This window comes from Leptopilina heterotoma, unplaced genomic scaffold (assembly GCF_015476425.1).
Source record: "Leptopilina heterotoma isolate Lh14 unplaced genomic scaffold, ASM1547642v1 Lhet_134, whole genome shotgun sequence".
Classification (NCBI taxonomy): Eukaryota; Metazoa; Arthropoda; class Insecta; order Hymenoptera; family Figitidae; genus Leptopilina; species Leptopilina heterotoma.
Window position 1 is genome coordinate 1,823,173 of NW_025110853.1, and position 26,943 is coordinate 1,850,115.

Consider the following 26,943-nt stretch of genomic DNA (forward strand, 5'->3'; position numbering starts at 1 on the left):
ATTTTATAAATTTTGATAAAAAATATACTTTGTATACATCAATCGATTCGTTTTCTTGTCAGGAATGTAATTTTGAGAATAATTAATTAAAATATTAACAAATAAAAAAAATTATTTACAAAAATACAAAAAAAAATTTTTTTTTAATTTTAAAAAAATTGTATAAAAATTTCTTTTTTAGATATTTTTGAAAATCTTTGTGTCAGATTTTAGGTATTAATGACTGCAATAAACCTGCAAAATTTCAAGACAATCCATCAAAATTTGTTTGAGATAATTTGTACACAATTTTTGTGACATACACACACACACATACACACACACATACATCTGGACATTTGCTCAGAATTGAATATACATATGTTATAGATGAAAATGAGCCGATATTGAAAATCGTCACGAATGCAAAGCTTCCTTATAAGAAGCAAAAACAATTAACTTAAAAATTCTTTAAGTACCTAATTGATTTTTGAACGCATGTTATTTATATATTTAAAAATTTTAAGAATAATTGAATTTTAGACTCTGATTTAATTGAATTCATTGTTATTAGTTGAAGACTTGATGAAGTTTCTAAAAATCATTTTAAAAAATTGATCTAGCATAAAATTTTAGTTAAATATGAAATATAATTGAATTTTAATAGTATTTTAATTCTTAATTGAATATTTAAAGAGCTATAGGGGAGACTAGGTGCGGTTGTTACGCTGTGCAGTTGTTACAAATGGAATATCTCAAAAACAGTGTATAGAGATGGGGTTCCAAAGGGAAAAATGTTTAGTTTTTATGTACGAACTTGCTGCACTATGTTTAAAAATTATATGCAAGCTTTACAAGAAAAAAAATAGGCACATTGGTTTTTAGAGGCCAAAAGTAAATATTTCTCTGGTAGATATTTTTTAAATAACTAATAGACCTTAATATTAATTCTATGAGGATTTAGCTTTAACAAACTGCCTTGGTTGTTCACATTTAGTGTATACTTTTTTAATAAAGTAATTTATTGTAAAAAATGTACCTGTTGTGCAGTTGTTACAAGTGATGATGAGAACGGATATTTTTTAAAAAATTCGAAACAATATTAGTCCTGCCATCTCTATGACACTGTCACGCACTATTACGTTGAGTCAAAAATTATGAATAATTAATAAAAGTTGTTATAAGAAATTATTTGTCTTCAATTTAGAAATGTTATAGATGATTCTTGTTATTGTAACAACCGACATTCACTTTGTGCAGTTGTTACAATTTACAGGCTGTCACTCAAAAACTAGATAATATACCTTTGATTTAATTATATGACCAAACAAATTGGAGTTAAACTCTAATCACTGTAACTGATTTTATCAAAATTGTAACAACTGCACCTAGTCTCCCCTAGTTGCAAAAAAAGAAATAATAACGATTTAAATATTTATTTTAAAAAGTTATTTAAATTTTTAATTATTTTATTTAAAATTTCGAAAAATATTTTTTTATTTTTAAAAATATTTGATTTGAAAAATGTTTAAATGATTGAAATATTCTAAATTATGTTAAAAGTATTGTATTAAAATAAAAAATATTTTTTAAAAATTTTGTTTAATTTCATTGAAAATAATCAAATTTTTTAAGAATTTGGTGAAACAGTTTGACAATTATTATAACAAACAGTCAAATAACGAGTTGATTAAATATTTGTTGAGTTAATTAATTGTTTTATTAAATGACAATTTAGTTCATAGTACCAATTTGGTTGAATGACAATTTGGACAAATTGTCAGTCAAGTTAAAATTCAGTGAAATGATGGTTCTGTCTAATTAAATTTCTATTAAATTAATATTATTCGGTTATATTGCAGTTTGGACAAATAAAAATATTACTGCCATTTAATAAATTTGTATGTTATTTAATAAAACTTTTGAATTCAATAAGAAAAACGACAAAAATACTTTTTTAATAGCAGCCTTTTTCATTATAAAATTTGAATTTTCATTGCGAAAATACGTTATTTTTTGTTTCGTTACTTGAAAATTGAGAATATAATGGTGAATTACATGAGAGATATGATATGCGAGAGATTAAACCGTGCAATTTACATGTTCGGGTTGTATAGTTTGATATAAACACGTATTTCATAATACAACAACCTACCCAGTGAGTAAGCCAGGCTGACTGCTGCTTGTTGGATGGAGTAAACTAGACCATAATTGCCACTTTGATCAACCAGGCTGGCTAATAAAGGGACCAAAGCAGCGTCTGCTACTCCAATACCCAACCCCATGCCTAAATGGGGAATAATGAGTTGTGACATTGTAGTAGCCGTTGGGACCAAAGTAGCACTAATGCCAACAACAATCATTGCCAGAACAGCTATTTTACAACGACCATAGTGATAGGCGATCATTCCAAAAAAATTTGTTCCAATTAGGTAACCAACACTGTCCGGAATGAAGACTGTTCCCAATTGCCATTTCTGAAAACAAGTAAACATAATATTTTAAAATATAAGTGCATCATAAAAATGCAATTCATTTTAAATTCATTTTAGCGGATTCCTTTAAATGGTATCAAAAGCAAAATTCTTAACGGAAGAGGGTTTTTCTCTCCGTATTATTACTTGTATTTTATATCCTTCTTAAAAATTTTGGGTTCTTATGTATAGGAAATAAAACAAAAATGTTAGAATAAATTTAAGTATTTTTTACGGATTCAGGGTAGAAATGACTTAGGTTGTATTACATTGTCAAAATACTTTTAAAGCTGTTGATTTTTTATTTATGGTGTGTAGTTTATTATATATATTTGTTTACTATACACATATGAGCGATTCCACGGGAAGTGATGAAGATAACAAATAATTTTCTAAACTTGGGGCTTTTGTAGTACTAATAAATAGTAATTTTTGGTGAAAATATTTTTTCACTTAGTCCATAATATTTTCCGAGGGGGAGGGGGTGAAAGTTTTGGGGTTTTACGGTACAATGTTTATTTTGATAATTTTTTACTCTTAAACAATTAAATAAAAAAACCGCTGCCAAGTTGTATATATTTTTTTAATTTTGGTGCTCATTTCATGAACACTTTGCTTCCTCATAGAGATAATAATAATAGAAATATATGAATAACTTTTTATAAATATGGTAAAAGTGACTAAATCTTGGGTCAATCAATGTATTTTTAAATACCCTACAAGATAGTTATGGGTGATTTTCACGTAACTGTAATATTTGGCGGCGTCACAGAAAACACATTCAAAATAAAAAATTTTTACTTGGGTGTTGATACATTTTACAGGTATATATAAAACCTATTCGCAACCACAAATATGTACAAATAGATCTTATAATTTTTTATAAATTGTAGAATTCCCTCCAAAATGCCAGCTCCGTGGCGTGTCCGTTTTTTAAAATTTTAAGTTAAAATTCATAAATTTTACTGAAAACGTCGAAACTGGAAACGAGCATTTTTATAATATGACCCAGGTAGAAATTGACGACCGGGATGGTACCGGCCCGGTACAAACGGCGGATTATAAGTGCCGGGGCGGTACCGGCATAAGACCGTAATTTTTACCGTCTCGGTACCGGCAAATTGCCGGATGATAACTGCGGCAGGTATCCGGCATACGTACCGGGCCGGTACCGAATAATCCACCGGGGCGGTACTGGCCCGGTTATTGTTGGAAGGCATTTAGTGCCGGTTTATTACCGGCTGCACAACCAGCTAGGTACTGGTCCAGTACCGGCAAAAGTGTGTTCATTCCACCGGCGCAGTACCGGTAAATTGCCGGATGATAACTTCGGTAGGTATCCGGCAACCGTACCGGGCCGGCACTGATGAATATCTGACACAGTACCTAGCCGGCACTAAAAAACAACCGGTGTGGTACCGGGCCGGTTAAAAAAATTACATGTCAGTCTGATTAATTGTTTAATTATTATTATTATTATCAATGTTATTATTAATTTTAAATTGGAAACAGTAAATAAATTAAATGCTGAAACAGAGAAACATAAACAATTATAGAAAAATCTGAAGACTCGAGGAGTTGAACACAGGACCCTGAGGCTGCAAAGTCGACACCACATCCGCTAACCTAAACTTGCATATGAAAAGTAAATGCAAAGTGAGCTTATAAAGTCCAACCGACATTACAGCTGGCAGCAGTACCGGGCCGGCACTAATATTCAACCGGTGCGGTACCGGGCCAGTATTTGTATTTTTTAATTTATTATAATTTAATTTAAATTATTATAAATAAATAAAAATAGTAATTATAAATAATAATAACCACCCTATTCACCGGCTAGATACCTGGCATGCACCAATAAACAACCTACCCGGTATTAATATAATTTCCGGCATAACTAAGTAATTAAATTAATAAATTAATTTTCAAATTTTTTTCTCTTCTTTAATTCTTTTTCTGCTAGTTTAACATTAGCAAACAACCGGGATGACACTGGGCCTATAATAATATTTTTGTCGGTAAAACTTATGTGCCAGTAGAAAGTACTAAGTAAATTTTTGTGCTCGGCCGGTGCTGGGCCGGTAAAAATATTATCACCGGCAAATCTCCTTCGGCGGTATAAGACAGAGCGAAATGACAGTACCGGGCCGGTGCTATGCCGGTAAAAATATTTACACCGGCAAATCTCCTTCGGTGGTATAAGACAGAGCGAAATGACAGTACCGGGCCGGTGCTGGGCCGGTAAAAAAATTATCACCGGCAAATCTTCTTCGGCGGTATAAAAACAGAAGTAAATTATAGTACCGGGCCGGTGCTGGGCCAGATATTTTTAATCAACCGGCCCGGTACACACTACCAGTACCGGTACAAATCCACATTTACCACCGGGCCGGTACTGGGCCGGTATTTATTTCATATCCGGCCCGGTACCTTTTTGCCGGCACCGGCATTAGTCCGACTTTACAACCGGTTTGATACCATGCCGGTCGTTAGTGCTGGCACACCTCCAACTTTTCTGCCTGGGGAATTGTGTATATAGGTGAACAATTTGTGCATATAATGCATCTTCTAATACTTCTTATAAAGTTATAAAATGTAATTTTTTTTTTTTTTTACAATTTGTGCATATAATACATCTTCTAATACTTCTTATAAAGTTATAAAATGTAAAATAGTTTTGGCCACAAATTTTTTCAATTTTGTAATAAGATTTTTTCCCTATAATTTAAGTGTTTATGGCACATTTTAATGTTGTCTAAGAATTACAATCTACAATAAGATCCATTAGCAACAAATATTAGTAAAAAAAAGTTCTAAAATTGGAAGTTCTACACTTAAAAACAATTTTCTTTGTAAAAATGTGAAGTTCACAAAAAAAGAGGTGGTAATTATTACGATTGTTTTGAAGATTATATTAGAAACAAATTATCTGCCCAAAGAAAAGATTTATTTTGCAAAATTGTCGGAGTTAGGTTAGTTTAAATGTCAAATGTCAGCTCCGTGGTGTCACATAAAATGTCAGTTCCGTGGCGCCTGTGGTGTACAGTGTGAAGGTGCAAATTCATTGATCAACAGTTGATACAACAACACATATTATAGAAGAGGACAGACATAGTTGTGTCCTTTTATATTTCAGTGCTTCGGCAACCGTTGACTCATTATCATTAAAAAATACCTTAATATTCGAAAAAAGCCTTTACTTTTGGTGCTTAATTTAAAATGTCTTTATGTCAACCAATCCAGCTGAAAAAAATCGTCTGGATTTTCCCATGGACTTTTCAGGTAGAAATCCATATGGAGATTTGAAACTATCCACATGAAAGCAGCATGGATTGACATGTGGATTTCCGCATGGATTTTTTTATATTCTTAACAAACACAAAATTTGAACTAAAACCTCTTTAAAAATGCTCTCAGAATTCGAATTTGATGTTTATTTCTAAAAATATTTAAAAATCGAAAAAATATAAAATTTCTATGTGGATTTCCATGTGAATTATTTCAAATCTCCGCATGGATTTATGCGTAAATTTCCATGTGGAAAATCCAGACAGACTTTTTCAATCGGGAAGCAGAAGCACAGTATTACTGTTGATCGTAACGCTCTTATTGGTGAATACTTTTCTGAAATTAGTTTTATGCGCTAATTTCATAATATTATGTAAATGAAATTATCTCGTTATGTCAAGCTGATAGTAAATATTTTTTCAGGGGCTATTTTGTGCATTAAAATGCTTTTTTTAACTCAATGCTTTATTCAAATTCAGAATTAAAAGAAAATAAACTTTTGACATATGTTATGGACTTCCTTCTGAAGGTTTCCTATGAGTTAGGCAATAAAATAAATTTTTTTGTCGGAGTTGTAGTCATTAAAAGTTGTGCACAAAATAGACCCCGAGATGGGGCTACTTTGTGCATCGAACTTTGTCTTTGTATAATGTTACGTAAACATTTTTTTGAACCTTTCTTCTTCATTAAATCTTTTGTGTAGATATTTCAGAGTAAATTAAAAAAAAAGGAGATATTAAAAAAAAATGTTGTAAATATTAGGTATACAACAAAATGTAAAAAAACACTAATATTTTGCTAAAATCATGATTTATTAAAAATTAACAACCTTTCTTCAAATTTTATATTACTCAGAAAATAAATAACACTTTTTCTTTTTAAATACACATTTTACAATAATACATTATGATAATATATAATACTATCATTTAAACACATGTAAATAACTTCATCATTTCAATAGGAGCTTTTTTAAACGTTTTGAATATGATATTTGTCAAAAACTTGAAATTAATATTTTATGGTTAAATAAATAACAATTTAATATCTAATACGCTTTTCAAGTTATTAGAGAAACGAGAGAAATAGTTTTAAAACTAATTTGAAAAACTTATAAATATTAATTAAAGTTAATTTTTTGCCGTTATGTTACTCACCGGTTGAAGTTTTAATCGTTTTAAGGATTTTAATTAACTTATTTATGGTTTTTTGACAAAGAAGTTCTTTTTAATAATTTTATTTATTAAATATACCTCGTACAAAAAAAAACCCCAGTTGACAGCAGTATAATTCAATGCATAGGGTGGTCAGCTCCGTGGCAGCCAATTTTTGAAAATTTGTTATAATTTTTTTATAATTATAGCTGTAGTAAAACCGTTCAAATTACAACTATATTATGCCCTAATGATGAGGAAAACTGATGTTTAACATTAAAAAAAAAATTTTTTCTTTTAAAACTGATTTTGAAATTGCACAGTTACGTGAAAGTCACCCTTATAATAGTTTAAAAGTTAAACAAAAATTTTCAAACAAAAAAGTTGAGAAAATGTCATTTTCCACAATTCTTGGTTTTTAAAATACTAATATTTTCGAAATTTATTATCGAATTAGGTTCAAAAATAGGTCAATCGAAGCGTTTTTTAATGCTCTACAAGTTGATAACGATAATTTTAAAGTTACACTACCGTCGGGAATTATCGGTACGGCTGCACGCGCACTGGCTAACCGATTAAGATTTTTAAAATCTTTTGGTCTTAAATTAAAGATGAGACTTAAATGATCACATCTATATAGGTTTCAAATTTTTTCTACAATTTTTAAAAAATGTGCAGAGGTTGAAAAAATTTCCAAAAAAATTTTGATTTAAATTTTTTTGGCAAATTTGTCGATTGCTGCAATCTTTGTATAAATTATTAAAATTTTCAGTTATGTATCATTAATCGTAGAATTTACTAATCTTTCGAATAGTATATTTGTTAATTTTCTGACATTTGTATTTACACAAAAATCATGATTTAAAGATTGGTATGTTTTTGGGCCGTGCGCGTGCAGTCGTACCGATAATAATTCCCGACGGTAGTGTTCTTCTACATTTTTCAACAAAATTTTCAAGAAAGTCTTATTTTCCAAAATTTTTGATTTTTAAAAGTTTAATCTCTCCGGTTAATATGGACGAAAAAGGTTCAATTAAAGCTCAAAAGATGCGTCTAAAAAACTCTACAAAATTGTTACGTCCGTAACCTATTACTCTATAAATTATATTACTAATGTATGTGTGTTCTTATAATATATTGTATTTACCTTATATATTTTTAACTCTTATAATCTATATTTTAATTATTGCATTATATTCAGTATATTTCTCTATTAAAATATTGTAATTATCATTTATACACATTTCTATTTTAGTATTATATTTAATACATTTTTCTATTTTAATATTGTATTCTATTGTCATATATTATTTGCATATTTTACTATGTATTTTGAAACTATAACAATCCAAGAAAGGAAAGTAATATTAATACTCATGTAAAAAGAATAACGATGAAGCGACAATTCGACAAACTTCTAAAACATAGGCCGGACGAAAGAAAGGAAAAGCAGCAAACCCCGAGAAGTTCAGGTGAACAACAAACGCCGAGAAACTTAATGAAAGGCGATGCGTACAATCTCCTGGAAGAAATATCGACAACGCATAGAGAAATTCTTTCGCTATTAACTAGCACAAGGAGAAACAAATTTTAGCACGTGTACAATTTTTCGGCATCATTACAGTTATGAAAATTCAATATAAAAAGGGCAAGCAGTTTCATTAAAGCAGAGAGTAATAATTTGAAAGCCAACCTCATAACATCTTCAGTAGAGAGAGTAATTTTTTGGGAATCAACCTGAACACATCGATCTAGTATTGCTCTAGTGTAAAGGGTATATCATCAACGAGTGAATTACATCTTCAAGTTTTATTTTTGAAACGACGTTCGAATCAGTGATTTAAAGTACAACTTAATAATTTCCAAAAATATATTAAATTGGAAATAAACCCAAGTATCAACGAAAGTATAATATTCAAACGCAGTTCCAAGTTTCAACAAATCTTTTATTGAAGTATTAGAAATTTCGAAGCATCGAAATTTGTTCAAGAGGCGACAACTGTCTGGAAGAAAGCAGATATTTTCAAAATACAATACACTATCTCATTAGTGTAAACAAGAGGATCAACACTCAACCATTAAGGACAACTGACACAGCCCCCATTGCGTCTAGCCCTCAACACTATTGGAGATCGGAAAACCAGATACAACCACCAGTTCATACAACACCAGTAATCGTTATTCTTTAAAAGTAAGATTTTCTAAACTCAATTGTACTCATTGTATTTTGTCAATTCTTTTTTTTCTTGTTGTTTTTTAAATAAATTATTCTCTCAGTACATTTAGTAGGCTCATTGACTTATCCTCATCCCAAATTAGATTCATTTATGAAACTAATTTAAAACGAGGAACGTTAGGAATATTTAAAAAGGTTTCTTGTTTATTTGACGTAACAAAATTATAGAAAAACAAATGTTTTTTTATAGTAAATATACCTATAAATATAGGTGTCCGAACATTTTTTTAAAGTTATGGGCATAAAACGTTTTTTTGCAAAATTAAAATTCCAAAGGGTCAGTCCATTATATTTCACCTGAAGCCGTTGCGGCCTATTTTTAAAAAAATCTCATAATTTGTAAAAATGATGTTTAATATCCATAAAATTCATTTTTAAGAATTTATTTTATAAAATTTTTTGAATTTAACTTAGAATTATAATTTTTAAGTTGTGTTGCACAGAAAAAAGGTTAGATTGACAGTTATGAAAATTTAATAAAAAAGCATGGAAATACTTTAGATAATGCAAATTTCTTGATTGATATTTGCTAAAAATGAGCTAATTTACTTGTATAAATAGATTATTATGTAAACATACCCAAAATAATAGATAAAAATTGATTTCAAAATTTACCTATGAAATGTCAAAAGTCACTACATTTTAATTACATTTTTCTAAAAAGTTTATAAATATTAAAAAATTTATTACTACTTAATGTAAAGTATTTTCAATGTACTTTCATAATATGTGCTAACTTTTTAATTTTATAATATAGAAATATGAAAAATTTTACCTTTATTATTGAGTGTTTCATGATTTTCATTGATTTTAATTACTTATTTCTTCTCAGGTGCAAGACTAAAAAATCCAATTTTTGTCTTAATATTTAAGTTTGAACTTCTTTTCTATTCTATTAAATTTTGGTGGTGGAGAACGAGCTACTTTGTAGTTTTATTCATGTTTAAAAAATCTGCTTCCAAAAGCGAGTTTGTTGGTTAAAATTCAGGTAATTTTATAACACTGAAGTTGGCTATCTCAATAGTCATGCAAAAATCTACTTGCATTTTAACCAACAAATTCGTTTTTTCAGCAGATTTTTTAAACTAAATTTAAACTGAAAAGTAGCTCGTTCTCCATCACGAAAATTTAATAGAGTGGAAAAGAAGGTCAAACTTAAATATTAAGACAAAAATTGGATTTTTTAGTCTTGCACCTGAGAGGAAATAAGTGATTAAAATCACTGAAAATCATGAAACACTCAATATTAAAGGTAAAATTTTTCATATTTCTATATTATAAAATTAAAAAGTTAGCACTGTTACGAACCAGAAAAATATTTAATATTTAAAACAATTGATAATTTATTAATTGTTAAAATTAAAGTAGACTTTTAAGTTGGTCCTATTTTTAAGATTCTCGGAAGTTCAAACTGACAAGACTAAAGGTCTTGTTTATTATTATGGGATTCGATTTATATCCACGAAGCTGAGATTCTCCTAGAAAATTCGGAAAATCTACCCTATCAGATCTCAAGAAGGAATAAAGAAATTTAAAACAGTTAAAATATATCAGTTATACAGTTATTTATTAAATTTAAATTGACTCGAATTATCTGCCCCTCGTACAATTTTTAGGAAAGGTAGAAAATGGATTTAATTGGCCTGGAACGATACATTGGTACTTACCGTCCTGGCGTTCGCACTTAAAAACTACCGTCGCACTCGTCAACGGGCGCTAAACAAATTTTCACAAATTGTCTCTTATTCTAACTCCTAAACCACCAAACACAGGGCGGACGCGGAAATTTCGCGGATCCGGCCGGTCTTTCAACAAGATAAAATATATCTTCACTGATTCGGCTTCTAGGCTGCCTCCGCGGACTTCGGAGTAAGTTGGATTTTATTTTCGTCCGAACAATATTGTAGGTATGACAATACAAACAATAAAGTGTCCTAGTTACCGGACGGGAGACTGCCTGGGATTTTTAATCGTACACGCTTATTCGCGAGTAGAGACCGTACTGTTCAATTTAGATGGGTAATTAATGTGTTTTTATAGTTTGCTTCCGGAAAGAATGTGGAAAGGTGGGGACAGGGCGTTGGACCTGTTGCTATGCCGAAATTGCTGAATTTGCAATTTTGCAGGTGCATTATGTTGAAATGCATTCCTTTTCTTTTATGCTTAGGAAAGAACATTTTAAATATTCTTTCAATTTTGGAAACAAATATTAATTTGTCTATTTGTTATTATTATTATTATTATTATTATTATTATTTTTTTTTCTTTTTTTTTTATCAATCTCTGAAAATAGGATTAATGTAAGTTGGAAATAATGGACATTTCAAAAAATAGAAATTCCATTCTATGTTGTAACCCTTTAAAGGTTACTACAATTCCAACATTAAATCAATTGTCCCAATATTGATCTGGAATTGATCAGTTGTTTAGATATCAAAAGAAATGCACATGCTTGGTGTTAGCATGGCAGCATAGCTTGTAGGTCTGGGAAGTGTAATGGGTAAAGAGAGGATAGGTATAGGAACATAAGCGAATGCGTATTTCATAAAGATCCCGGGGTATGTATGTATTCTATGTTAAATTTTAAATGAGAGCGAGCGAGAACCCGCCGTGCATTTGTGGCTATAGGAGTAAAGAGTCGCGAACATTCCGTTAGAGCGAGAGAGAGCGCTTCGTCGTTGAACACAACCTTTGTTTTCTTCGCACGATGCCCGTCTATTACAATGCGGTATTATTTTAATTATATTAATTTTAATTATAAATTTTAAAATCATAATAATTACAATACAATAATTATAATTAATTGAATTATAATGATTGTATTATATTTAATTTTAAATTCTATAATCCTTTATACGTTTTCATTATCCGTGTTGACTTCAAGGGCTTGCATCTTACGTGAATTAAAATTATTTTTGAAACAATAAAATTATATTATTTCTTTTGGATGTGAGTTGCCAAGTGAAGTCACTGTATTCTAAGTGTCGTTTTGCTGACTTCGGGAATTCCTCATGGTAACGCGATCTTAAACCTGCTGCAATCTAACTTGAAGCGAGTTTTAGTAAAATATTATTTTGAAATAAAATGAATTTAAATTTTTGTTTCAATGATTTTTAAACATTTTTAATATATGTTTTGTTATTATATTTATAATTTTTATGTTGCTAATATTGGCGCAACAAACCACCATGGAAATTCCGTTTTCGTCCTCGAAAACTAGCAGCTCTTAGATTCAACACGGTTATTTAAGGATATATATATATATATATATATATATATATATATATATATGTTTATTTAATTACGTAAAACTATTAAATTGTCGTAATTAATTAATAAGTTCGAGTTTGTTCAAATCGCATAATTCTTTTCTTTCTTCCTATTATTCGTTCACACATACCAATGCAATATACTCATTCGCACCTTCGCGGTGGGGATGCTTCAATTCGGTTGCACTTGACCGTGATCGCGTTAATCTCATTAGTATAGTTTAGATACGCGTCGGTTTGACAAGTTAATAATATGTGCACGTGCGGTCAAGTGGGTGTGGTGCTTCTTGAATTCTCTTTTGGATGTTACAGCGTTACAATGGGTGTAATCGGCAAGATATTGGCCGATGATCGATCGGTGAGTGATATAATTATCATACAAATTTGCTTAGTGTAAAAAAATATAAAATTCAAGATTAATAAATTTTAACCCTTTGAAACACCCCTTAAGAATAATAGTAATGTGTTGTTTTAATAATACTATAATGTTTATTTATTATTATTATTATTTATTTATTGTATTTATTTTTATGAGTGAAAGTGATAAAACTGTTAGATTTTTAATTTTATAGAAATTCCTATTCGATATATGTAATATTAAAAGCACACATACTAATTGTGTCCATACCTATATTATTATTTAAAATTTTATTTATTTGTTTTTGTTTCGTTTTGTTGTGTGTTTTTTTTTTTTTTTTTTTTTTTCTGTTATAATTATCCCATGATTGAAATTTTACTTGATTAATTAATCCCGCTTTTATACCGTATGGTTTATACCCATGTAGATATATATACGTATATATATATATATACATATATATGTTAGGATGGGAGTTAATCAAATCAACAAACTTAACTCAATTTAAATTAAAATACAATGTTTATTAATTAAATTAAAACTTTAAACTTTATTCCGACTTTTATGTCTTACGCAGCTAGCTGCCAACTTTACGAACCGATCACAACGCTTGTCTTATCTAATCTGATCTTATAATGTGCTGATTTACCGCCTAAAATTCTATAAGCTATATACTAGCTCCGTCTTTATATTATAATTGAAATTAAAATATTGCGCGCATTTTTAAAATGCTAACACTCGGCCATCCTTCTTTTGTTTGGCCCTCCAAACATATATAAAAAATTATAATCATTAAATACATTCATTTTCATTGCTATTTAATAAGCGACATAATTACCATAACGATTCGGTGGTTTTACATTTTCTCTTCTCGGTCTTGAATTAACAATTTTATCTGCACTTCGTAAATTTACTTTATCACATTCATTCCCTTTTACTTCATCATCACTCTTTACAAATATATCACAATTTTCAGTTTCACTTTGTTTACAAATATTCTCACACGAATTTCCATCCTCAAATTCATTTTCCAAATTCAACTCTAAGTCATCGAACTGTTCATATCCTTTCCATAATTTAAGTTGACTTACATGAGCAGTCGTTTCATATCCTCTATCCCCTGATTCATTTAATTTTTTAACCCGATATACATCGCTTGGCAAAACTTCGAAAATTACCAACGGACCAGAATATCTAGGCTGTAATTTAGTCGAATAACCAGTTGAAACTGGATTTCGTTTCATGTAAACAATATTCCCGATATCAAATTTTACGTTTAAATTTTTATTTTTATCATAATTCAATTTATACTTATTTTGTTCAATGGCTAGATGTTCTTTTACTTCCGTTTGCACAATTTCCGGTAATTTATAATCAAAATTTCCATTTGTTATTTCGCGTAAACCATCAATTTCATAGCGCGGTTTAAATCCGTATAAAGTTTCAAATGGACTTTTGCCAGTCGATCGACTTACACTTGAATTTAGATCGTTTTGAATTTTAATTAATTTTTTATCCCAATTGTTTTGTTCAGGTGAATCTACAGCCATTTGCATAATTGGTAATACAGTTTGATTTAAGCGTTCTATTAATCCGTTAGCCTTCGGATGACGACTCGAATTTAATGTATGTTTAATCTCATAATCTGAACATAGTTTTTGAAATTCTTGACTAGTAAAACAAGTTCCTCTGTCCGTGACAAAACGTTTCGGAGCTGTAAATTGACTAATATACTTTTCGCACGCTTTGACTGTTTCTTTCGCGCTTACATTTTTGACAGCCACTAAAACCGCATATTTCGTCAAGTTATCGATCAAGCCAAATACATATTTATTCTTTCTACCCGTCGTTGGAAAAGGTCCCAAATGGTCCATATGAACAACATCAAAGGGTTGTCTGCCGATCGGAATTGGATGTAATTCGCCTTCAACTTTACCAGCTTTTCTTTTTGACAATATACATGATAAACAATTTCTTATATGAAACTTAATATAAGCTTTCATCTTGGGAAAATAATAATTTTCGGAAATACTACTAAAAGTTTTATCTACTCCAAAATGACTTTTCAAATCATGAAACCTGATTACAATTGATTTTCTCATTGACGCCGGTACAACATATAATTTTCGCATTCTATTATCAATTATTACACGTTTAAATAATAAACCATCTTCTAAACAATAATCAGCAATCTTTTGTTTTTCATCATTCGTTCGATTACTCTCTTCTTTTAACAAAATATCAATTAGAACTTTACTCTTTGGATCAGTTCTTTGGAACATAAGTAATTCATCTTCGCGTGTATTTATAATCATGACTTCGACATTCTGAGATTGATCAACTGAATTCTCGGAATTTTCAACAGGTGCCCTTGACAAAGCGTCAACATGTAACATTTGACTGCCACTTCTATGTCTAATATCAAAATCATATTCCGAGATTTCACTTAACCATCTTGCTATTTGTGCATTTTGTGTTTTCCACGCACTCAAATGAACGAGACACTGACAATCAGTAACAATCACAAAATGAATACCAATCATCATCGATCGTAATCTTTCTAAAGCCCACGCGATAGCTAATAATTCCAATCTACTTGAATGGTATTTTGACTCTACATCCGTTGTTTTTCTACTTATTGCATAAACCAACTGTAATTTATCACTCTCAGAATCAGCTTGCAAAATCATAGCACCTAAGCCCACTGATGAGGCATCTGTGTGCAACTCGGTTTTAAACGCGTTTGGATTAAACATTTTCAGAACAGGTTTCGAAATTAATTTTTGTTTAATTAAATCAAAAGCTTCGGCTTGTTCTAATTTCCATTCAAAATCACGATTATTTCTAAGCAAATCTGTAATAGGTGCTATAATCTTTGCAAAGCTTGGAACGAATCTTCTAAAAAAGCTCGCCAATCCAACAAATCTACGTACTTCGTGCACAGTCTTTGGTCTCGGAAAATTCTCGATTGCAATTATTTTTCTTTCTCCCGGTTTTATTTGACCTTCGCCAATTTCAAAACCCAAATACTCGACTTTTCTCATTCCAAATTTACACTTTTCCAAATTTAATGTTAAATTTGCTTCCCTCAAAAGATCTAAAACAACCCTCAAATTGATTAACAATTGATCCCACGATTTAGCATACACACATGTATCATCAAAAAAAGTAAAAGCAATTTTATTTCGTCTTGTTTTTCCCAGAACCTTTTCCATTAATTTAGCAAAATATCTAGGAGCGTTTGCCAGACCAAACATTGCTCTCTCAAAATGTCCCGTTTGGGTTTCTGTTATAAAAGCCGTTTTTTCCTTTGCGCTTTCCGTCAATGGCATCTGTAAATAGCCACTTGCCAAATCTAAAAGCACAAAGTATTTTACGTCACCCAATTCTTCTAACAGCTCGTCCAAATTTGGAATGGGAAAATTAACCTGTTTTGTCATTTTATTTAATCGTCTAAAATCTATGACCATTCTTAAATCCCCATTTTTCTTTCTCACTAAAAATGCTGGACTCGCAAATTCTGAATTTGTTTCCGAAACCAAACCTGCTTTTTTATACTCTCTAATGATTTTATCTAACGCTTCTCGATCTTTTTTATTTAACCTATAAGGTTTCGCTTGAAAAGGTACTGCATTTGCTTTTAATTCTATCTCCATTTCGATTTTATTTGTACAACCAAGTTCATTTATATTTGTAGCAATGCAACCTCTAAATTCATTCAATATTGACACGACTTCTTTCTTTTGTTTACCTGATAATGACTCATCCAAGTTTACATCTTTCTCACAAATTTTTCCGTTTAGTTCATTCATCGATTCATCGTCGCTTTCAATTATCATAATACTTTTAAAAATATCATTATTATTTATACGCTCTGGTTTATTTCCAACATTAATAATTGGCCATTCATAATTCACATTTTCGACTACCACATTTACAAAATATACAGTTCCGGGTTCAAGTTCTTGATTTTCTATCTCTTTTACATTCGTATTATTTTGTTTCTCATTTTTATCGCGATTAATTTTGACATTTTCAAACAATAAATTATTTCCAATTCTCGAGTAACTAATATTTTCATTTTCTGTAAAGCTTCGTCCCAAAATTAAGTCATAACCCTGAGAAAAATCAGGAACAACTCTAAATTCTAAACTCATGGGTTTTAGATTTTCAAATTCGATAATAGCATCAACTTTCCCGGGTGACTCGATTATTGTTTCCCCAAAACCACTTAATTTTAACATTTTCGGTTCCATCTCGAAACCTTCTGCTAAAACTGTCGTAGCTTTTATAGTTGACACTGAAGATCCCATATCAATCAAAGCTTTCAATTTTATTTTATTAACCAAAACTTCTCGAATAAATTTATCTCCTAAATTAGTTTTACTTGAACTCGTAACCATATTTACTTCTTCGATTTTAGGGCTTTTATTTTCATTATTATTCTCTCGTTGATTACAACGACTAGCAATATGCCCCGGACGTTTACAAAAATAACAAATTATTTCTTGTTTTTCATTTCTACAATTTCGAGCTAAATGCCCAATTTGATTACATTTATAACACTTACGTTCTTCCGATGACCTCGTTGAAGTACCTGGTGTTGTTGTTTTATTCTGCGCCCCTGAAGTGTTATCATCCGCTGAACTCGACGATTGACCCTTCCATCTGGTGTTTTGTTGAGGATTTTGTTTCCGCACCTCAGCAATCCTTTCTCGTCTTGAAATATCCATTCGCTCTATCATCACTAAATCTCGAAGCATCTCATCCGTTGTCGTATACTCTCGTCCCATTAGATAATTTGCCATATCCTTACTCCACAGCCCTCTAGCGACTTCATTTCGAATTTCGGTAACAGTAAAATTCAGAACATTGCACAGATACACCTTTTCCAAGAAATAATCCAAAAATACTTCCCTGGAACCTTGGACACGCCGTTCCATTTCTTTCAGCTTTTCACTTGCTGTCAACGCAAAAGTGAATGTTGACTTGAAAGCTACAACAAATGTATTGAAAGTTGTAACTGTCTCGCTTTTAGTAATTAGCCATTTAAAAGCACCCTTTTTTAATCTTGTTTTAACAATACTGTAAGCCATCGCATCTGTCCAATTGTTCATAATCTTCATATTTTCAATTTCTCGAATCCAAGCTCTGGCCGCTTCTGGTCCTTCATTTCCATGGAACTCGTGTATTGCTTCCGGCATTGATGGAAAAAATGAAACAGGATTTGTCTGCATAGCCATCTGCTCGGACAAATTCGTAAGTGCTCGTGTTAAATCGTTTTCTCCATTATTTCCTTGATAGTTTGGAGCCGATGATAATTCATGTGTGTTAATCGATGAATTTTGCTCTGGTTGACCATTTGGATTTGAAGCTTGTGTAAGTGAGCGAGCTTGCTGCACAATTGTTTCTTGTTCAAGAAATGCGCGTCGCATTTCCTCGAATGCTATCTCTTTCGTCTGTAGTTGTTTTTCATATTGCTGTCTCTCCTCGACTCGTCGTTGTTTTTGCCTCTCAATTTCATTCAATGCTTTGGACAATTTTTGTTCAAAGTTGTCCTCCTGGCTGGTCGCCATTTCTTGCACTTGGAGATTCGAACGATAATTTTCTAAATAGAAACTTTCAAAACTCCTTCTTTGACGATCACCATTTTCCATCACTGAATCAGAACTCACTCCATATTTTAATCACAGCAACAATATAGAAAAACACTTAACTACACTAAATTCTCTTATAATTTTCGAACACGTGCAACCACGCCGACGACTCGCTTCACAAACACTTTTTAATCCACAGGAATCTTAAACATCAACAGCACTTTTGTCTATCCCACTTCTGATTTGTTATGATGGGAGTTAATCAAATCAACAAACTTAACTCAATTTAAATTAAAATACAATGTTTATTAATTAAATTAAAACTTTAAACTTTATTCCGACTTTTATGTCTTACGCAGCTAGCTGCCAACTTTACGAACCGATCACAACGCTTGTCTTATCTAATCTGATCTTATAATGTGCTGATTTACCGCCTAAAATTCTATAAGCTATATACTAGCTCCGTCTTTATATTATAATTGAAATTAAAATATTGCGCGCATTTTTAAAATGCTAACATATATATCACTATAATAATTATGACGTATCGTCACCCATATATTATTAATTATTTATTTTATTATTATTATTATTATTATTACATTAATTACCATATAATTATTATAATAATATTACAATGATACAATAAGTTACATATATGTACATACATACATATATATACATATATACACATATATATAACAATTATATAGCAATCACGTCCATATCAATATACTAATATTACGAAATATTAATTAATTGAACACATCACTATATTTGGAACAAGTGAGGAAAATCTCATGTATGTTACATTAATGAATTATTTGGCAATGATCAGCAATGATAACGTGTTGACCTAACACTGCTGCAAGCCACGGGCACTCGCCTTCATAAGTTTATTCTTCTGAGAGCGGGTACCTTTGGTTGCGTGGTAGAAGGGAGAACGGGCACTTAAGGGCGCTTCAGTCGGCAGTTAGTGAAATGGCTTTTAGCTCCTATCGGTTAGACCGATGACGAGGTGCCCTTGCTAATGAGATATTATTATTTCATGCCGCAGATTTTTTTTTCCTACGTAAATCATTGCTGCTCTTACCTTAATAATTGCACATTCTTACCACATTACGGTTACACTGGTTGTAGTCCTTGTATTGGTAATGTGACAACTGATTTCGGTGATGATAAATATGTGAACTTGGATGTAGTTGGCATACATCCTTCGGATGACTCGTTCTTCTGTGGTATTGATGTCTTAAAGATTTCTTTTGATCCTTGGTCGGTCGGTTGTTTCTCGTCCGATGGTCCTGCAGCAGTTAAGGTTGAATTTGGCACTTTGATACTGGTGAGATCCGTCGGAGGCGTTGTTTCATTGATCTTAGACTTAATGATTTTCTCGTTTACCTCCGGCGGCTGGGGTCGAAAATGGGTCTCAAGTTTGACTTGTCCTCGTTTGGGATTTACAGTGTTTTGAAGGGTATTGACTCCATTTAATATAGGCTTCCTGCAGACATACAGCAGAATAAAGACAACAATTAGGGCCAATTCTCCATATGATCCATAAACTAAAGTGGCCTGTTTGCTTTTAAAATGTCGTTGTATTGCGAAATCCTGTAGTTCTTGTTCCAACTCGTCGAGTGTTTTGGAGTTGGCGTCGAAGTGAGACGTTATTGATTTGGTGTTACTCAATTCTGCTTGTTGTTCTTCTAAGGTCAGAGCTAGGTTGGCGTGTGTGGATACAAGAGGCGAGATTTCTAATAGGTTCAGGTGCAATTCAGCTCCATAAATCAGCTCAGATTGTCCTTTTTGCGCAGGATTGGCTGGAATGGTGACATCTTCGGTTCGCGCAAAACATCCTGGAGCTAACTTCATTATTCCGGTTCCAGTTAAATTTAGGTTGATTGGGTTCATAGAATGACAAGAGATAGTGACAATCTCCGGTCCTGCAAAAGAATAGAGCCAGGAGGCCAGTGTTCTTAGCGGTGTCCAGTAAGAATTCAGATTTGATGTTATTCTGATTGGACAGGATTTCATGGCTTCGATAGTTGGTTTAAGGAGAAGCATAGGTTCACATGAGGGTCGTTCGTGAAGTTCGTAGATGGGCACGCCTTCCAGACAAGCATGATAAGCTGCGGTGGTTCGGCATCTTCCCCACTCCTTTTCACTAAGAAACAAGTAAGTTCGCTTTGCGTCATCGACAACGAGGTAGTTGTATTTTGAATTCACGTATGCTCTTTGTTTTCCACTACCTAAGTCCTTTTGTATGGTAGGGAGGGGATGAATCTTGAACGCTTGATAGCGGTACTCCTCCAATAATGGAATATCAATGAGTATCTTTATGTTTTCGATCTCGCACCAAATAGAGGTCGTCGCTATTTTGATTAATTCGTCGATGCTAACCCTAGGACCGGGCAGAGGAAAACGGACTTGCGTTAGGTTGTCCTGAATATCTCGGAGAATAGGCTCCAGTTGTTGTGATGAGATTATTCCTGGGTGTAGTCGACCTTTCCGAGCGTCATGTATTGCATCCAGCATGGTGGATGTAATTCGTATGTTGTGGTCCAGACCTAGTTTTATTCCTGATAAGATGGATGACACTATTCCTCTTCGCATTAATTCCTCTTTTGGTGATACGATGTCATTAATTGTGGATGATAGGTTTCTCAATTTTTGTTCAATCTGTTCAATTCGAGCATCATGATGTTGATACTGAGAGTGGAGAGTATCTAACTGAGATCGAATAACATGGGTCTGCTTCCCTACTAAATGTGAGAGGTTGGTTTGTGCCTCGTTTAGCTCTCTTATTTCGGCGTCGTAGCGTTCCCCGTCGTCGTAATTTAGGACACCGGCCACTGGTCCAGCAATCTTTCCCAAAATTCCAAGTAATGGCACGCTCCGTCTTACTCTCAATTGGGATGACAATCTGATTGGTGATGTTTCTTTACTATTTTGTAATTCCCGGATTTGAATTTGGAACTGGTTTTGTATTTCCTCTACCATTTCCCATCTGTCTTCCCAGTTGAAAGAGTCTGGGGGTCCATTGCAATTTCTTTCTTGTTGTTGGCATAGTTCTTTCATCCTCTCCATTCGTGCTTTTAGGTCGTTGAAATGACGTCTTTGTTTGGCAATGTCAAGGAACACTGCTACTCTCCAGCGACTGGTCGATCTTCGGACTTCAGAAACGTGCTCAAAATAAATCCCACTGCTGACAATTACTGGGGTAATGTCGTACCCTTCTCCATGCATCCGTAGGCTATCCTGATCCTCGAATTTTGCATATGTCATCAGGATGGGAAGGAAATACAGAAACTTCAAGGGCCAATGTGTTGTCATCATTGTTGTATCTAAAACAAATTTTTTTTTTTTTTTTTTTTTTTTTTTATTATAATGATTTTGGTGGAAGATAATGGTTACAGATGGGCAACCATTATCTTATCTCTATGTTTGACGAACCTCTCGCCAGTCTCATCTTCTAAAACCACATTATTATTCTCGGTCAATCCGACCACAGAATATGGACCATTAGCACGGGAGTCGAATTTATTGGACCTTACTTCCTTATAAGTATATACCTTATCGCCGATCTTAACGTTAGAAGGCCGAGCTCTCAGATCGTAGTGTGCTTTTGATTTCTCCTTTGCATGGATCAATCTCTGTGCGGCCAAATTCTGCAGCTCATGCAGCCTAACGATAAGATCCCTCAGGTACACACCGTAAGTTTCCAATTCAGGTCCTTGTGGGAACGAACTTGGAATCCGAGCCATTCGACCAAAAACCAATTCGTATGGGGTGAAATTAGTCGCCTCGTGAACTGACGTATTACAGTTAAACATGGCGAAAGGAAGTAGACGATCCCAATCGTCGAAATCATTCGCATAATGTTTGATATAATCAGTCAGCTCGATATGACTCCTTTCAAGTGCCCCGTTGGTTTGAGGACGATAACCGGAAGTTGTGAGTTGCCTTACGCCAAAAATTCTTTCGAGTTTACGCATAAGGGAACTCACAAAACTCCCTCCTCTGTCAGTAAGCACGCATCGAGGTGCTCCATACAGAGAGAAAAGATTCGTTGCCACTGCGTGTGCAATAGTTGTGGCCTTAATGTCTGGGATGGGAACCGCGATGCAGTATTTACTAAAATTGTCTTGCATCGTGAGAATGTATCGGTTCCCATTAGGGGTAGTTCTTAATTTTCCCACTGTGTCCAATGACACTTTGTCGAATGGGGTTGCTGGGGTATCTGTTATTAGCATAGGTTCTCGAGTTCGTGCCCTAACAAGTTTGTTCTCAAGGCAACTTTTGCACTTTCGCACAAACTGAGTGACCTCGTCTCGCATTCTAGGCCAATAATAGCGTTCCCTAATTCGACGGTATGTCTTTGTTATGCCCTTATGACCTCCGATCAGACTGGCATGAAATTCGGCAATGATTTTTGGTCGCAGGATCTCAGCAGGAACCTCAATTTTACCGTGGCAGAGAGTGATCTTTATATCACCACCACGGAATATTCCTGCTAAGATGCCCGCCATTGTTGTTTGTGGCAAACTTCCTAACAAATCTCCCGAATTAGCCATACGGCAGTGTGTTTGATTGTCTAAGGTCAGTGCGTACTTTAGGTTCTTTAACCCCGTCGTAACGTCGTTCCAGTCCAGTTCGTCCGAATGTCTCTTTTTCACTACAATCGAGTATACTTTGTATCGACCGCAAAGTGTAACATGGACTTGACCTTTCACTGGTTTGTTATCCCGGATGTCTTGAAAATCAATCTTCTCTGTAGCAATTAAAAGTTTTGCAACTGAGTCGATTGGTTCATAATCTTCTGATATGAAATGTGCTATATTGTCTTTCTTATACGTTAGTGGTTCTGTCCACTCGTGGAAAACATTTTCCGAGTTTTCCACAGAATCGCGAGGATTATGGGTAATCACACATTCATTATCTGAATTTTCCGTGGATGACGAACACGACGAATCCAGGACCGGGATTTTAAGATTTACCGATGTTGCGGAGTGGGGGATATGTCGCTTTGGAGGGGACAAATTGTCATTCTCAGTTTGTAACTGTCGTGGCACAATGTTTGGTTTTTGTTTCCGATTGTCGGTCACTAGTTCATTCTCCCTGGCACGAAACTGAGTGAAAGGGGTAGATTGGGCCCCTGGAGAGGTTAAAGGGGCCGGGGTGAATATCGGTAGATTTTCGTTGACATTTAGCACTTCGCTTATTTCCGGTATGTCTTTGAATTGAACTACACTTCCTTTTCTCTTGGAAGGGGCGCGGCTTGTCAGCGGTGTATCTTTCAAAATTCCAGAGGTGGGGAGTGCAGATGGGGATGGTTGCGATATCAAGTGAGGTCCAGATTCGGGATGCGGTATCTCCGTAGTTTCTTGACTTTTTGTTCGATGCTTGTCGAAACCTTCAAGGAATCTTTTTAGTCGCCCTTCGAAAACGTTATCGTCGAGACCTTGGCAAGGGTCCAGTGATTTTAGGTATGCCAAGTATTCTTCGTCACTTTCGTCATCGGAAATGTGAGCCTTTCTTCGTGGAGTTTTGTCCATACCTTCGTGGTCCCATGCCAGAGTGTTGTTAGTGTGATTTAATCTTCGTTGTTGCAGAGATTCATCAAATTTTCTGATCGATAGATTAATAGAATTCTCATGGTCGACTGAAACGGGTGCGATATTTTCTTGTTCTTGGTTGGCTCCTTCGGCTAGTTCAGAACTTTCTTCGCTGTAGACAGGTTGAGAAGATCCAGTTACGATTATCTGTTCCAGCGGAAGTTCATTAGCCTGTTCTTTGTCCGATGATTCGGTGCCGGAAGAACTGGAATCAGGCTCCAGCATGGCACCTTCTCTTGCCAAGCAGTCAGCATTCTCGTTCCCATCTATTCCGCCATGACCGGGTACATGTTCCCAAATGACATCTATGTTCTTTAATGCGTCAACTAAACGTTCATAAGCCTTTTTGTTTTTGACTGGTTTATTCTCGTTTGTTTTCCAATCATTTGTTTGCCATTTTGGAACCCATTCTTGTATTCCTTGTAAAAGAACCTTGGAGTCAGTTTTTATTCTTAAATGGTCGATGCCAGCACGTTTTGCTTGTCTGATGGCTTCCGTTGCAGCTTCAATCTCTGAGGCATTGTTTGTTTGCCTTCCTCGATATCTACGGGAGACATTTAAGGGATGATCTGGTCCGAACCATACACCTATTCCCGCACGTGGTCTTACACCTCCATTATCACAACATGCGCCATCTACATAAACGTCTGTGTATTGATTTAAAAAAAAGGGGGTTTCAGATTGCAGGGTTGGTTTTAGATTGTTGTCACTCGCGGAGGAAGATTGTCTTATTGGGGGATGCAATGGTAGGCTGGGAAATACACTATGGCTTTTTCGGAAAACTGGAGGATCAGAATTTTCCTCGTTTCCGCTTTCCGTAGCGGATTCATCTGACGAAGAGAATTCTCTTTCCTCTCGTGGTTTGGCCTCAGTGAGAGATTCGCGTTTCCTCTTTCGTGTTCTGCTTGCGACACAGCTAGTGTCTAGGTCAGTGACTTTGCTGCTAGAAGGGACAACATAATCGTCTTCTTTCTTCTTAATGTTTGTGCTTCCTAGAGGTCTACCTCTTTTTCTTGCACCGGGCAGATTTGGGTTTAAGAGTTTTCCAGTGGCTGAGAAATCTTTTGGATTTTTTTGTATAGGTTTGAGTGGGGGAACTGTTGTTGGCCTTGAGAGAATTGTCTTTGGTGCAAACACACCCTTTTTTATTGTGTCTCTGGTGGACCTTGTTGTTCGGAATTCAGAAGATGAGGATGAAGGGTTTCGTAATTGCTTGTTTGCAGTAGGTAATTTCGAGGTCAATGGAAGTTTGAAAGTGGGATTGGGTCTCAGACTCGTTGTCTTTTCTGTTGCTCGGGTCAGTATTTTAGTTGGTGGGGGAACTGTTGAACTAATTTTATTCTGAGTCGAATCAGGTTTCACTCGCGCACCGTCATTCTTTTCGGCTTGACTTCGCGTGATGGGAAATGCTCGTAACGAGGGTGAAGGATCTTGTGGCCCGGAATGTTGATCTTCCTCTTGATTAGATTCTTCGGAAGATTCTGACCATTCTGATTCAGTAGATTGTATACTATCCCCTTTGTCCTGAGGGTTGGTATCATCAACAGGGTTGTTTGAGAGGGCTTCAACGATTCGATTTATTTTCCCTGGCTTATACTCAAATTTGTATCTGTATCCTCGAAGTTTAAGTCGCCACTTTTCGAGCCTAGTTCCAGGATTTTCCACATAACTTATCCAATGAACTGGTTCACAGTCACATGAAAGAATAAATTCTTTGTTTTGACTGTATAGATATGGACGAAAATGCTCCACAGCATATAATGTAGCAAGACATTCCTTCTCTGTCTTAAGATATTTTTGCTCAGTTGCATTTAACACTTTAGAGTAGTATGCGACAGGGAGGTCAATACCATTTTTTTTTTGCGTCAGCATAGCTCCAATTGCGTGTTCCGAAGCATCGGTTGTGAGTTTAAAGGGCTGCGTAAAATCTGGATATTGGAGAATAGGTCTTCTGCACAGATATTTTCGGAGTTTTTTGAAACTTCTCTGCTGTTGGTCTTTCCACTTCCACTCTTTCGTTTTCTTCAATAGATCGGACAAAGGTTTCGCCACCATAGCATAATTTTTTATAAAGCGTCGATAGTAACCTGAGAGACCTAGAAAACTTCTAACTTCCTTCTGAGTTTTTGGCACGGGGAAATGTTTGATGGCCTTAATCTTCGCTGGATTTGGTTTCACTCCATCTTCTCCCACTATGTGACCAAGGTATGCAACTTCCTTTTTCATGAATTCGCATTTGTCAGGTTGGAGCTTGAGGTTTGCGTCTCGAAGTCGATTGTACAATCTTCGCGCTCGTTTGTCATGTTCCTCAAGGGTGTCAGAATAGATAATAATATCATCTAGATACACGAATGCTTCTGAATCGAGCATTCCACAAAGAACATTGTTTAGAAGCCGCTGAAATGTTGGAGGTGCGTTTTTAATTCCCATGGGCATGCGCTCATATTCGAAATGCCCATTTCGAGACGAAAAAGCGGTTTTGTGTCTATCGTCTGGGTGCGTTTCGACTTGGTGGAATCCGCTTGCAAGATCGAAGACTGTAAAGAATCTCGCAGACCCAAGCTTATCAAAGATGGCGGTGATATTAGGGAGGGGATACGCGTCTCCTATTACCTTTTCGTTAAGGGCCCGATAATCTATGACTACGCGCCATTTCCTTTTTCCGGATGCGTCGAGTTTCTTCGGCACTATCAGCAGTGGAGCGTTGTAAGGAGAAGTGGAATTTCTTATTATTCCACTATCGAGCTGCTTACGTAGTTGTTCGTCAATTTGCTCAAGAGCCTCATTTGGTGATCGGTACTGCTTCTTATGTATCACCTTATCATCGATGGTGGGGATCCGATGCTGGATCAAATGAGTACAGGATAGCTGCTCTCCGTTAAGATGAAAAATGTCCGCGTAGTCTTCTGCCCATTTAAAAACAAGGTTCTTCTCCTCCTGAGTTAGATGAGATACGAAAAGGGCCTCTTTTACCCTTTT

General features: G+C 34.2%; 3 protein-coding genes across 3 annotated transcripts in view; 1 reads left to right on the forward strand and 2 right to left on the reverse strand.

Annotated features, from left to right (window-relative positions):
- Positions 1–26,943, forward strand: part of LOC122513113 (G protein-coupled receptor kinase 5) — a 668,663-nt gene that overhangs the window by 196,326 nt on the left and 445,394 nt on the right. The gene's annotated exons all lie outside the window — the stretch shown is intronic.
- Positions 1–26,943, reverse strand: part of LOC122513116 (synaptic vesicular amine transporter) — an 81,235-nt gene that overhangs the window by 1,938 nt on the left and 52,354 nt on the right. Inside the window, exon 6 of the mRNA XM_043629376.1 lies at positions 2,135–2,456. Within this exon, the coding sequence (XP_043485311.1) occupies positions 2,135–2,456 (322 nt within the window). The remainder of the gene's footprint in view (positions 1–2,134; positions 2,457–26,943) is intronic.
- On the reverse strand, positions 19,433–21,730 carry LOC122513112. The gene is made up of 2 exons (XM_043629368.1): positions 19,754–21,730; positions 19,433–19,656 (listed from the first exon to the last, which is right to left on the reverse strand). Exons 1-2 carry the CDS (start codon positions 21,683–21,685, stop codon positions 19,450–19,452), a joined length of 2,139 nt encoding a protein of 712 aa, XP_043485303.1. The 5' UTR covers positions 21,686–21,730; the 3' UTR covers positions 19,433–19,449.